This window comes from Lathyrus oleraceus, chromosome 4, assembly GCF_024323335.1.
Source record: "Lathyrus oleraceus cultivar Zhongwan6 chromosome 4, CAAS_Psat_ZW6_1.0, whole genome shotgun sequence".
Lineage (NCBI taxonomy): Eukaryota > Viridiplantae > Streptophyta > Magnoliopsida > Fabales > Fabaceae > Lathyrus > Lathyrus oleraceus.
Window position 1 is genome coordinate 399,854,582 of NC_066582.1, and position 12,505 is coordinate 399,867,086.

At 38.4% G+C, this 12,505-nt stretch overlaps 1 protein-coding gene across 1 annotated transcript; it reads right to left on the minus strand.

Moving 5' to 3' along the window:
• Positions 1 to 674: 674 nt before the first annotated feature.
• LOC127137720 (uncharacterized) lies at positions 675 to 1,211 on the minus strand. Its single transcript, XM_051064151.1, has one exon. It carries the CDS (start codon positions 1,209 to 1,211, stop codon positions 675 to 677), a length of 537 nt encoding a protein of 178 aa, XP_050920108.1.
• Positions 1,212 to 12,505: the final 11,294 nt, after the last annotated feature.

A 12,505-nucleotide genomic window follows, 5' to 3' on the forward strand; every position in this document is an offset into this window, starting at 1 on the left:
CTTTTCATTTCTTATTACGATGGTCCCCCCTTTTTTGGGACCACATGCACCAGACTCACCCAAGGGCTGTCAGAAATAAGATATATAAGACTTGCGCTCTAACAATTTCACCACCTTTTTCTAAACTACTTGTTTCATTGATGGGTTGAGTCTTCTCTATGGTTGGACCACCGGTTTGCGGTCTTCTTCCATGAAAATTTTATGCTTGCACACAGTAGGGCTAATACCTTTCAAATCCTCAATTGTACATCCAATAGCATTTTTGTATTTTTTTAGGACTTGGATGAGCTTCTCTTGTTTGATATTCTTAAGGCTCGAATTATGATCGATGGGCATATACCTTCAGAATCGAGAAAGACATATTTGATATTCTCAGGAAGTTGTTTCAACTTCGTTCCTTTCTTGGACATTTTATCCTCCTCACTAGTTTGAGGTAGTTGTAAATCTTCCCACCGATGTGGTCGAGATCCTTTCCACAGAGGTTGTGCGTCCATCAAGGCCAACACTTTGGATTCCCGGTTGTCCACATCTTTATCACTGTCGAAAATGGACAAACTCAACACTCTTTATAAAGGTAACTGTGGTGCATTCAAAGGACTATCATACGTAATCACTTTATACAGAACCTCTATAGTAGGACTGGTACAAATATCATCCTTGTACTTCATGGTGTTTCAAACAACAATCTTTAATTCCTCATCATAAACCTTCAACGTCATAGTCCCTTCTTCTATGTTGATCAAGCATCTTCGCGTCTCTAAAAAGGGTCTCCCAAGAATGAGAGAGATGTCTTCATCTTCAGGCATTTCTAGAATCACGAAATCCACCGGGAATACAAACTTGTCAATTTTCACCAAAACATCTTCAACAATACCATAGGGTTTCTTGACCAAATGATCGGTGAATTGGAGTGTCATCATGGTATCTTGCACAACCCCTATACCAAGCTTCTTGTAAATGGATAACGGCATGAGACTCACACTTTCTCCTAGGTCAATAAGAGCCTTTTTGAATGACCGCTCTCCAATGGTACAAGGAATAGTGACCGCTCCTTGATCTTTCTTCTTCATTGGGATCTTCATACCCTTCAAAATAGCACTACCAGTTTCGGCTAGAATAATCAGGTTAGTGTCGATGTCACGCCTCTTAGAAATGATGTCCTTCATGAACTTGGCATAATTAGGCATTCGTCCAGGTGCTTCCAAAAGCATAATGTTAGTTTATAGCTTCTTGAACAACTCTAGGAACTTCTCAAAGTTTTTCTCATGTTGCCCCTTTTTCTTATTTCTGGTGGGGAAAGGAAGCTTAATGACTGACTTAGGCTTAGTGACTGTTTCTTTCACTACTGGTTTTGGTGCCACCAATTCCTCCCTTGCAGCTTCATTTTCTTTGATCTCAAGATCCACTTCGATCAATTGATCTTCCTCTTCAGCCATCTCCTCAACTACTTCATCAGATTTACCACTTCTTGTTGTCACAACACTCACATTATTATGCTCTCTAGGATTTGTCACAATTGCACTAGGTAGAGCACCTTGTGCTTGAGAACTCGAGGCTAATTGTTGTGCTATTTGACCCATTTGGACTTCAAGAGTTTTTATGGATGCGGTGGTGTTTTTTTATGGTTTCGGGTTTCTTCTTGGAATTGAACATTACGAGTTTCCATTCTTTCAATGGCAATCTCCCAATCAGTTTCCTTAGGGGCTTGTTGTTGATGTTGTTGTTGATATTAAGTTTGGTATCGATCGTGTTGAGGAGCGTTCCCTTTATGGTCCTTCCACGAGAAGTTGGGATTGTAGCGGGGTATTCGTTACCATTAGACATATTGACTAAATCCAAGGTAAAGCATACAAGTCGAGTCGCCACCGCACTTCTATTTATCCAAAGGAATGGTTAGAAAGCGAAAAAAACCTAATAGCTTTATCGAATCAAAAACTAGTAAAAATGTCATAGATCGGGGTAAGGGGTTGGTTATGCAATGGGATGGTTTTAAGCACCCAAAACAACCTAGGTACTCCTAGGGAGCCCTTTTCACACTTGTTGTAATGTTGGTATTTTGTGAAAATTTGTTTGTGCAAACATGATTGAAGAGATGAGAGAAGAATATATAAGTTATTTACAATTTGTGTTTGAATGGATAAACCCATTGCCTACGTACCATCTTAAAAAAGATTAGGATCAAAATCTCGTAGTTCGGGGTAAAAATCTCAAAACAAGTTGGTAAATTGATTTGGTCCAAAAGCCTTAAGGTCTTTTGTTATCCAAGGGAGAAAACTCAACCTAACCATAAATCCACCATGTGAGGATAACTTCAACATGGTAGTGAGGGGTTAACCCTATAATAAGCATGGAAGACTCATTGTCCATCACTAAGGATATAGGTGAGTATTACATCTACCTCAAGGATAACTCAAACCTAATAACTATTGGTTATGAAAAGTTTTTTATAAGAAAGTGGCCATTGAAACCACAAAAGTATTTGAATGGGTTATATTTACCAATGAAAAGTATTTACAAAATATGCTCAAAGTTGACTTAAAGATTCAATTCAAAATAAGTGTTATGAAAAGAAAGTTGGAAAATCAAAAGCATAATGCTTAGGTTTCTAATGTTTGAAAACAAATGTTAAATGTTTGCACAAAAATTTTGGCTTGGGTTAGAGCTGAGGGAAGAAGAAGAATGGCTAAGGTCCTAATCATACAAGAGATGAAGGATAAGAAACAAGACCACAAATGGATTTCCTCTCTTGAGATCATATTGATGATCCAAGTAGCTCCCATCCTTTGGAATATGCAAGCAAAATAAATAAAAGCTCAAGCAATCAAATCAATCAAGCAAGCTCTTAGAAGATCCCAAATGGCTCTTGTATCTTTCTCTTTTGAAGCACATGACAATGGTTCTTCAATTTTGGCTCAAGTAGGATTTCCCTAGCACAAAAGCACACACATCAAAAAGTTTCATGAAGTAAATCAAGAATGGACAAGAGTGAGTTTAGAGACTTGGTCCTTCTAATCCATCTTCAACATTAAGGCCTTTTTACTCCATTTTTGCAAGGGAATGTCCTAGAATCTAAGTTCATTTGTCCATTCTTTGCATTTGGTCCACAACAATCAAAACAAAAGCACAAGCACAATAATATATACACAATTATGTGCTCAAGTGAGCAAAAGGCAAATTGCATTAACATAAACATGTGCTCAAATGAGCAAAGGAAAAAAGAAAATGAATAATATGTACAAGAATAGTAAATTGCATAAATGTAAAGAGTAAGGATTAAATGTTAATGGTTAATAGTTAGGGTTAGAGTTAGTGTGCCATAAGGCAATTTAGCGCTATGTTAAGCAGTCGTAATTGGACTTATGTAGAAGTCACAACTATCTGAGGCCGGACAATAATAATGTAGGCAATAACACAAGTTAGAGATTTTGATTAGTGAATCAAACTCCTACAACTTGCCATGCCAAAAAGAAGATGAGAAATGATCTTGTATTGATTTAGGTTTTTTGCTTGATTAGGAAGCAACTTATCCTTAATGCAAAGCCATTCACACTATCCATGATCAAGATGAATTAGATTTGAATCAAGGAAGGCTAAACCTCCCATATATCAAGGCTAACCACCAATCTTTAACTCATTGATCAAAATAAGAAAAGAAGAAGAAGAAGAAGAAGATGAATATTAAAGTATAATGGAAATGGAAAGAAATAATCAACAAGCATTTATCAAAGATAGAGAAGATCAAGGCCAAACAATAGTAAACAGAAGCAAATTGAAGATTAGAAGTCAAGAAACAAATAAAATATTTTTGGTATTTTTCAATATTAAAATAAAACTTGAATTAAAATAATAAAGAAAGGTCAAACTTCAAACTCACTTCAAATCAACTTTGAAAAGTCCAAGTGAATTATCCTAAGTTCATCAAGGTCAAACAAAGTTTGACAAAAAATTTCAGCATTTTTAGAAGTCAGAAACTATTTTTAATCAATTAAAAATGCATAAAAATAACCTAATTGAATTAAAATTTCAAATAAATCTCAAACCAACTAATAAATTGATGAGATAATTTTTCATAGATCTATCATCATTCAAAGAGGTTGGAAAAATATTTTTGTACTTTTTGAATATCAAAAACTATTTAAAATGAATAAAAAATAAGCAGAAAAGAGAAAATTCTTAAAAAATATCAAATGATAAAATAAAAAATATAAAAATCATTTTTAGAAACTAGAAATTAAAAGAAGAAAAATGCAATTGGTCTCATATTTTTTGGACCAATAATGAAGGAGATATGAAATTTTAAAATGAAATGGAATTAAAAGAAATAAAAGAAAATAAAATCAGAATTTAAAAAGTGTGAAAAAGTGTGGACCGTATGATGCACTTTCATTAATTGATGTGGATCATCACGTGGGCAGGACGCGCACGCTCACCATACACCCTAGTCAACTGAATCACATAATGCCTAAAATAAGTCATAACGTTGAACAACCTGGATTGAATCTGGAAACGCAAATGGATGGCTCAGATTCAATCTGGAGACCAGACAGTGACCAGCGCCACCGTCTTCTCCGGCCAGCTCCGGCGAGGCTCAAAATTTGCAGAGAAAAAAATGTTAACCAAATGCCACAATCTTGGTACCAATCGAAAGCTGGGGTGATGTGCATCACCCCTTTACCAACCAAATCGACTCTAGGTTTCTACATTGAGAGAAATCAGAGATGGAATTTCCATGGTGTTCAACTGAACTTGCTAGATTTTGAAAATTCGAAGCTCAAAACAATTGCCTCTATGCAGAGGACTTCAGATCACACAACAACAACAACAAGAAATAACCAGTATATGAGCATATTCGAAGAAATTAAAATGTGAAGTAAACCTCTGATTTGCAGAGTTTGAGAGCATAGTTTCTTGCTATGGATGCTTGCAGTTTGTTCTTTAGATCAAATGGAAGAATGCTAAGGAACTTTAGATCCAGAAAACAACCAATGAAATTGAATTCTAGATCTGAAAAATTGAGAGAAAATTGGTGAGTTCCTTTGGTAGTGAGGGTGAGGATTCAATTGTGCAGCATTTGGGGCGCCTTTAGGTTCCTGAAAAATGTATTTATAGCCAAAGCAAGTTGATATGCATGAACAACTCATTGCATGAATGGAAAGGGCCTCCATGCATGGGCATGTACAGGCGCATGGATGGCCCAATTCCACTTGGATTTGGTAGCTAAGCATCAGCATATGCAAATTGGACGTGCAGATTATGTAGTAATGGCTCATGCAATGCAAATTAATTGATTTTCCAAAATTGCACCAATGTGTTCAAGTCTTCGAAAATACCATGTCCAAACTTGAAACACCACCTCATGAGTAATGGTTGGAAAGCTTTTTGCATGAGGATCAATTGTTATGTTGATCAAAACTCCATTTGAAACTTGGAAATTGATGAAAAGTGGTCATGAAGTGTAGGGTGCAAAACATGTACATGTGAGAATTTCAAAAATGGCTATAGTTCAAGCCCTTCTGTTTCAATGATGCAAGCTCCAAATGACAAAATCTTCAACATCAAATTCGTAGGTATTCTCAATAAAATCAATTTGGACTTACATTTTGCATCATTTAATTTTTGATGAAGAAGTTATGGGCACTTGAAGTTGGACTTTTTCACATTTCAATGCCTTTGGTCCAAAGTGACCTATAATGTTTTGCATTATAACATGTATTTCGTTTGTGATTTTGAAATTTTTCTAAACATAACATTTGAAGTATACATCTTAAGCTTTCGAATGCATTTGATCCCACCTCAAAATCATTAAAAATGAATGAGTTATGTCCTTGGGAAATTGACCTAAAATTAGGGTTTCAGTCAAAATGACCTATAATGTTTTGAAATGGATGATGACCTTCCAAGCTTCAAATAAATTTTTGATGAACATGAAAGTTGTTCATATGGTTCGTAAGAACATTTTTAATATTGGTGTCATCTCCATTTGACAAACACATCAAAAGTCAGGTCTCAATGTATTTCAAAATAGTCAGATGAATTGACTGATCAACTTCTCAAGTCCATGCCTCATATCTTGATGAATTGATGATTGAGGACACTCAAATAAGTTCAAATATGCATGATATGATGAATTAAAGGACTTCCCTTGATTGTATTTGATCATGGGTTGAGGTTGCTTCTTGAGCAAGGCAAGTTGACTCAAAGATGAATTAGGGTTTCCTTGGGAACCAAGCCTCAAACCCTTGACTTGCTTTGATCAAAATGATGAATTGATATACTTGGGAGGCATATTTGATGTATGAGAGCTTTGGAAACCATTTACATGCTTGCTTTCATCTTCAATTGGCCCTATCAATTCATATAGGATCTCCTATAAGCTTTGGACCTTGTGACTGCTCAAGCTACAAACAAGAGATGTTAGTGACATATTTTTGTGTTTTCGGTTAGTGAATAAAAATGAGAAAAGCAATAATATACAATTCAAGCATGCTTGGTGATCTCCAACTAACTCTCAAGAGATCCCACCCAAAGGAAAGAAACCAAGATGATATGATCCTTGAGGCAAGATGCAAATGCAATGTTATGATGCCATGAGGGATCTTAGGGTCAAAATTAGGGTCTTACAGATGCCCCTATTTAAGGTCATTCTAGCCGGAGAAGTGAAGGTTAAAATCTTCGTCTCGACGAGGTATAATGGGCTTAAATAATAACAAAGAGATGAATTTTGGTACCTAAGAGACCTCATGATGCAAATGTATGTATGCAAAAGGTAATACTCCATGGAGATATGTGTCCACAAAGAGAAAAGAAATCAGGAGAAACTGACAATCCATATGAGTAGTATACTCAATGGGACAAAGACTCTGGGGACTCTTATGGGGATAAGAAAGGGAATAAAATGCATGAGCAGGTCACAACTTAGCACTTGCTGAGAGACACGAGGGGAATTCCATGAAAATAAATTAATGGATAGACTCGAGCTGACTCAAAGATGCATGTATTGGGGAATATGCCAATACAGCAAAAACTATCCACAAAGGATACTTCAGATAAAAATCTGGACTCGGGTGGGGAAAATCCGCTAAGGGACTTCCCTGGGGAAATGTCCAAACAGGACTCCTCTGAGAAAACAACAAAATGAGGTATTACCGGTTATTGGGTAATAAGCTCAAGGAGACATGTGATCGAAACACCGGTATAAGGGTGAAAGAACAACACGCTCGGGAAGAATGAATATCTAAGACCGGTATGAGGGTGAGAGATATCATACATCCAAAAACATCTGAGGAAGACCTAAAAAGGTATATTTCAACTCAGGAAATCTGACTCCACAGGGGACAAAAAGTCATAATAGAGAGCAGAAAGGGAAGGAACACCAGGGATACCGGTTACTGGGAATATAATAGGTGACCAACCAAGGCATGAATTGGGGAATATTTCCAAAACACTCATCATCCAAAAGGAGGGCTAAAAAGAAAACTCGATTACAGGATGGACATTCGACTCCGCAAAAGGGGATACGAATCTTACTCGACTGGGGAAGAACAAAAGACTTCAACTGAAGAGCGCATGAGATATATTATCTATTACTATCAGAACATAGATAATATACTTGCATGGAAGATTATCCACAACCGGTTACTGGGTTAATAAAGGATAGATCGACCGAAAGGAAAGGACATCAGGATACCGAATACTAGGTATAAAAATGATGACCAGTCAAAGGGAGAAACGATCATTCCCAACCAAGGGTAAATGAAAGATGACTCGCTGGGGATACATTGACAAAGGCAATGATCCGGGAGATATATCGCCGGTTACTGGGAGATATACTCGAAAGGGAGGAATATCAATACCGAATATTGGATAAAGATAACCAACAAAAAGGGGATTACATCTACCAAATACTAGGTAGAAAACCACAGAAGAGAGTAACCGTCAACGGTTAGGATGTACAAAAGAAGGTTAACTCTGCAAGGGGATAAGATGGGGTTTCCAACTACCGGTATGAGGGTAGAAAACCGTGAATATAGGACTTACAACTACCGGTTACTGGGTAGAAGGCCTCAGAATCCGTCGGGGAATAGATGGACAATTACTGGTTACTGAGCAATCATTCATCTAAAATGCGGGGAAGTGCATGGGAAATGACAAGAGGAGTCAATCTAGGAACAAACTAGAGAGACACAATGAAACAAAACTCAACCCAATGAGGATATAACTCAGGGGAGTAATTCCATCCCATCACAAATTTTGGGAGGAAACTAAAATAACAATCATCCACGAGGACATAACTCAGTGGGGAATTTGGAAGAAAGGGTAGACACTTTCTGGCTATGGGGATGACTCTATCTGGAGAGATCGGACACAAACATCTGCTCGGGGAAATATATCACAAACTAGCAGGAGACAACAATCAAAAGACATATGGCAAAGAATACAACATGAATATCTGAATGTTAATAATATGCATGTATATGCGTAGTTTATGTATGATGAATGCTGACAAACAGACATATCTAACACAAAGAGGTCCAAGAATCAATGGACAAACATTCGGTACTACATCTCAAGAGAGAAAGCCAGGCCCACTGGAGAACATCCAAACTGATGGCGGCAACAAATACCAAGAAGCAAAGATCTCTGTAGGGCAAGGAGAACCAGTCACTCCCGCTGGGGAAAGGATCAACACACGGATAAAATCCGCCGTAGAATCAACTCTACTGGGGAAATTATCAAAGAGGGAAATGAAACTTTGTGGGGAACAACCACCAATCAGAAGGTTCCAAAGCCAACACCTTTCTTGCACTGCTGAAGAAATCATATCTACCGAGGAGAAGGAAACACTACTCCGCTGGGGAAGGAAAGATAAACATCTGCATCAACCACTTTGCTCGGGAGGAAACCACAAACGGGCTCTAATCAGACAATTCCACCAGGGAAATACTGGTGACGATCGAACCAGGGATTACCTATAGGCAAACTACTAGGGATACCCTGCTGGTGTCCATTCTGGGGAGTAAAAGTGAAATCAACCCTAGCGAGGATGGTCGAGGAGCAAATCTGCTGGAGATCAAAGGTAGCCAAGTCCACAAAGGGGAAAAGCTACAAATCAAACTTGATGATGATTCCACTTATGTTGGGGATTTCTGGCTCATTCTGGTGGAGAAATTCCTAAATCGAAGTGAGGGAAAACCAACTTCTTCAAAAAGATTAGCATATTCAATTTATCAATCTATAAGAGATTTTAGGTCAATCCACACAAGGGATGACAACCATATAATGTATAACACAAATGCTAAATTCCAGGCTCACTGGGGGCTAAAAGATTGAGATCTCACCCAAAACTCCAAGATATTTGGGGATTTGGTGGGTACAACTTACTTCTGCGCTCGCAGAGGAGACAACCTGAAAGATAATGAAGAGGATACAAGTATGTTGGGAATATGAACAAATTTCTTACCCTTTTGGGAATCATACCATCCTTGGGAAAGCACTGAAGACGTCCCAAGTATCCTTTTGTCATTGTGAATGTTCACTTTGATTAAAAACAATTTATAAAAATTTTATTTATTTAAAACAATGTTATTTTTCAATTAAAAATGCAAAATATTTGTTGAATAGAAACAAATAAGAGTGCAAAGAATTAGATAAAGGCTCAAATTTATTTGATGGAATGGTAGTCTGCAAATGGCAAGACTCCATGGATCTTTACAAATTTGAAATTGGTGATATATATTGGAAAAGGGATACATTGAACATAATGACCATTTCTCCATCAACTCTGAATCCGATGTATTTGAAGCTTCAATTGACGAATGACTGAGCGAGAATCTCTGATAGATGACAGTTGTAGAACAAAGTCTTGTCAGGATGCAGTTACTTGCCAAATCCCTAATTTTTGCCTAGATTGCCCCAGGGTGATGTACTCAATCTAGCGGGATACATATATATTTTTTATGTCTCTAACTTTTGCCTGGATCACCCTTTCGGGTTTTCAATCCACCGAGGCGCTCATTTTTGCCTAAGCCGCCCTTTCGGGTTTTCAACTTAGCGAGTTATTCTGTTTTTATTTTAGGCGAAGTATTTCTTGACTGCATCTGAATTCATAGGACGAGTGAAATCCTTCCCATCCGTAGTTGTAAGTATCAAAGCACCGCCGGAAAAGGCTCTCTTAACAACATATGGACCTTCATAGTTTGGAGTCCACTTGCCCATGGAATCGGGCGCGAAAGACAAAACTTTCTTGAGCACGAGGTCACCTTCTCGGAACACAGGAGGCTTGACCTTCTTATCAAAGGCTTTCTTCATCCTTTGCTGATATAACTGACCGTGGCACATGGCAGTCAATCTCTTCTCTTCTATCAAATTTAGTTGGTCATAACGACTCTGAACCCATTCAGCATCAGTTAACTTGGCTTCCATCAAGACTCTCATTGATGGGATTTCCACCTCTACTGGGAGCACAACCTCCATGCCGTAAACAAGAGAGAAAGGGGTTGCCCCAGTTGAAGTGCGGACAGATGTATGATATCCATGCAAAGAAAATTGTAGCATCTCATGCCAATCTTTGTATGTAACAACCATCTTCTGGACAATCTTCTTGATATTCTTATTAGCAGCTTCAACGGCCCCATTCATCTTGGGTCTGTAAGGGGAAGAATTATGATGTGCAATCTTGAACTCACTACACAACTCTTTCATCATCTTATTGTTCAAGTTAGATCCATTATCAGCAATGATCTTGTCTGGCACACCATAACGGCATATGAGTTGATGCTTGATAAACTTCACAACCACCTGCCTGGTCACATTTACATATGACGCCGCTTCAACCCACTTGGTGAAGTAATCAATTTCTACAAGAATTAACCTGTGACCGTTGGACGCTTTCGGCTCTATCATGCCAATCATGTCAATTCCCCACATAGAGAAAGGCCATGGTGATGAAATCACATTCAAAAGTGTCGGGGGAATATGAATCTTATCCGCATAAATCTGACACTTGTGGCATTTCTTCACATATTTGCAGCAGTCAGACTCCATTGTCAGCCCATAGTAGCTTGCTCTCAATATCTTTCTAGCCATGGTATGTCCATTGGAATGAGTACCAAATGAACCCTCATGGACCTCAGTCATTAACAGGTCTGCTTCGTGTCTATCCACGCATCTGAGCAGAACCATGTCAAAATTTCTCTTATAAAGCACATCGCCATTGAGGTAGAAACTGCCTGATAATCTCCTCAAAGTCTTTCTATCTTTCACAGATGACCCAGGTGGGTAAATCTGACTCTGAAGAAAGCACTTGATATCATAATACCATGGCTTGTCATCCTTCATTTCTTCCATTGCGAAGACATGAGCTGGTCTATCCAAGCGCATCAGAGTGATATTGGGGACTTCATTCCAGCGCCTCACTACGATCATCGAAGCAAGTGTAGCAAGTGCATCTGCCATCCGATTCTTATCTCGAGGAATATGATGGAAGTCAACCTCGATAAAGAATGTTGAGATCCTCCTCGCATAATCCCTATATGGGATGAGGCCAGGCTGATTCGTCTCCCATTCACCCTTAATCTGATTAACAATAAGGGTCGAATCACCATAAACATCAAGATGTTTGATCCTAAGATCAATACACTCTTCCAATCCCATGATACAGGCCTCATACTCAGCCACATTATTCGTGCATTTGAAAGTTAGCCTTGTTGTAAAAGGAAAATGTGTGCCCTGAGGAGTAATAATCACTGCCCCAATACCATTTCCATACTGATTTACAGCGCCATCAAACACCATGCTCCATTGGGAACCAGGCTCTGGTCCTTCGTCAAGCGTAGGCTCATCACAATCTTTCATTTTCAAATACAGAATCTCCTCATCTGGGAAGTCATATCGAACTAACTGATAATCCTCAATTGGTTGATGTGCCAAGTGGTCAACCAAGATACTACCTTTAATAGCCTTCTGAGATCGATACTCAATGTCATACTCAGACAACAGCATTTGCCAACAAGAAATCCTCCCAGTTAAAGCAGGCTTCTCAAAGATATACTTGATCGGATCCATTTTGGATATCAACCAAGTTGTATGATGCAACATATATTGGCGTAAGCGCTTAGCAGCCCAAGCCAGAGCACATCATGTTTTCTCAAGCATCGAGTATTGAGACTCACATTCAGTGAACTTCTTACTCAGATAGTGTATAGCATACTCTTTCTTCCCTGTCTCGTCTTGCTAACCAAGGACACAACCCATTGAGTCTTCAAGAACAGTTAGATACATAATCAACGACCTCCCTTCCACATGTGGAGACAAAGTCGGCGGCTCAGACAGATACTCTTTAATACTGTCAAAGGCTTTTTTGTAATCCTCGGTCCAATCATGAGACTGATCTTTCTGGAGGAGCTTGAATATCGGCACACATGTGGCAGTCATGTGGGATATAAATCTGGAAATATAATTCAAGCGGCCAAGAAAACCTCGGACTTGCTTCTCAGTTTTGGGTGCA

Coding starts and splice junctions, on each gene's coding strand:
- LOC127137720 (XM_051064151.1), bottom strand. CDS start 1,211: ATGCTTTTGGAAGCACCTGGACGAATGCCTAATTATGCCAAGTTCATG.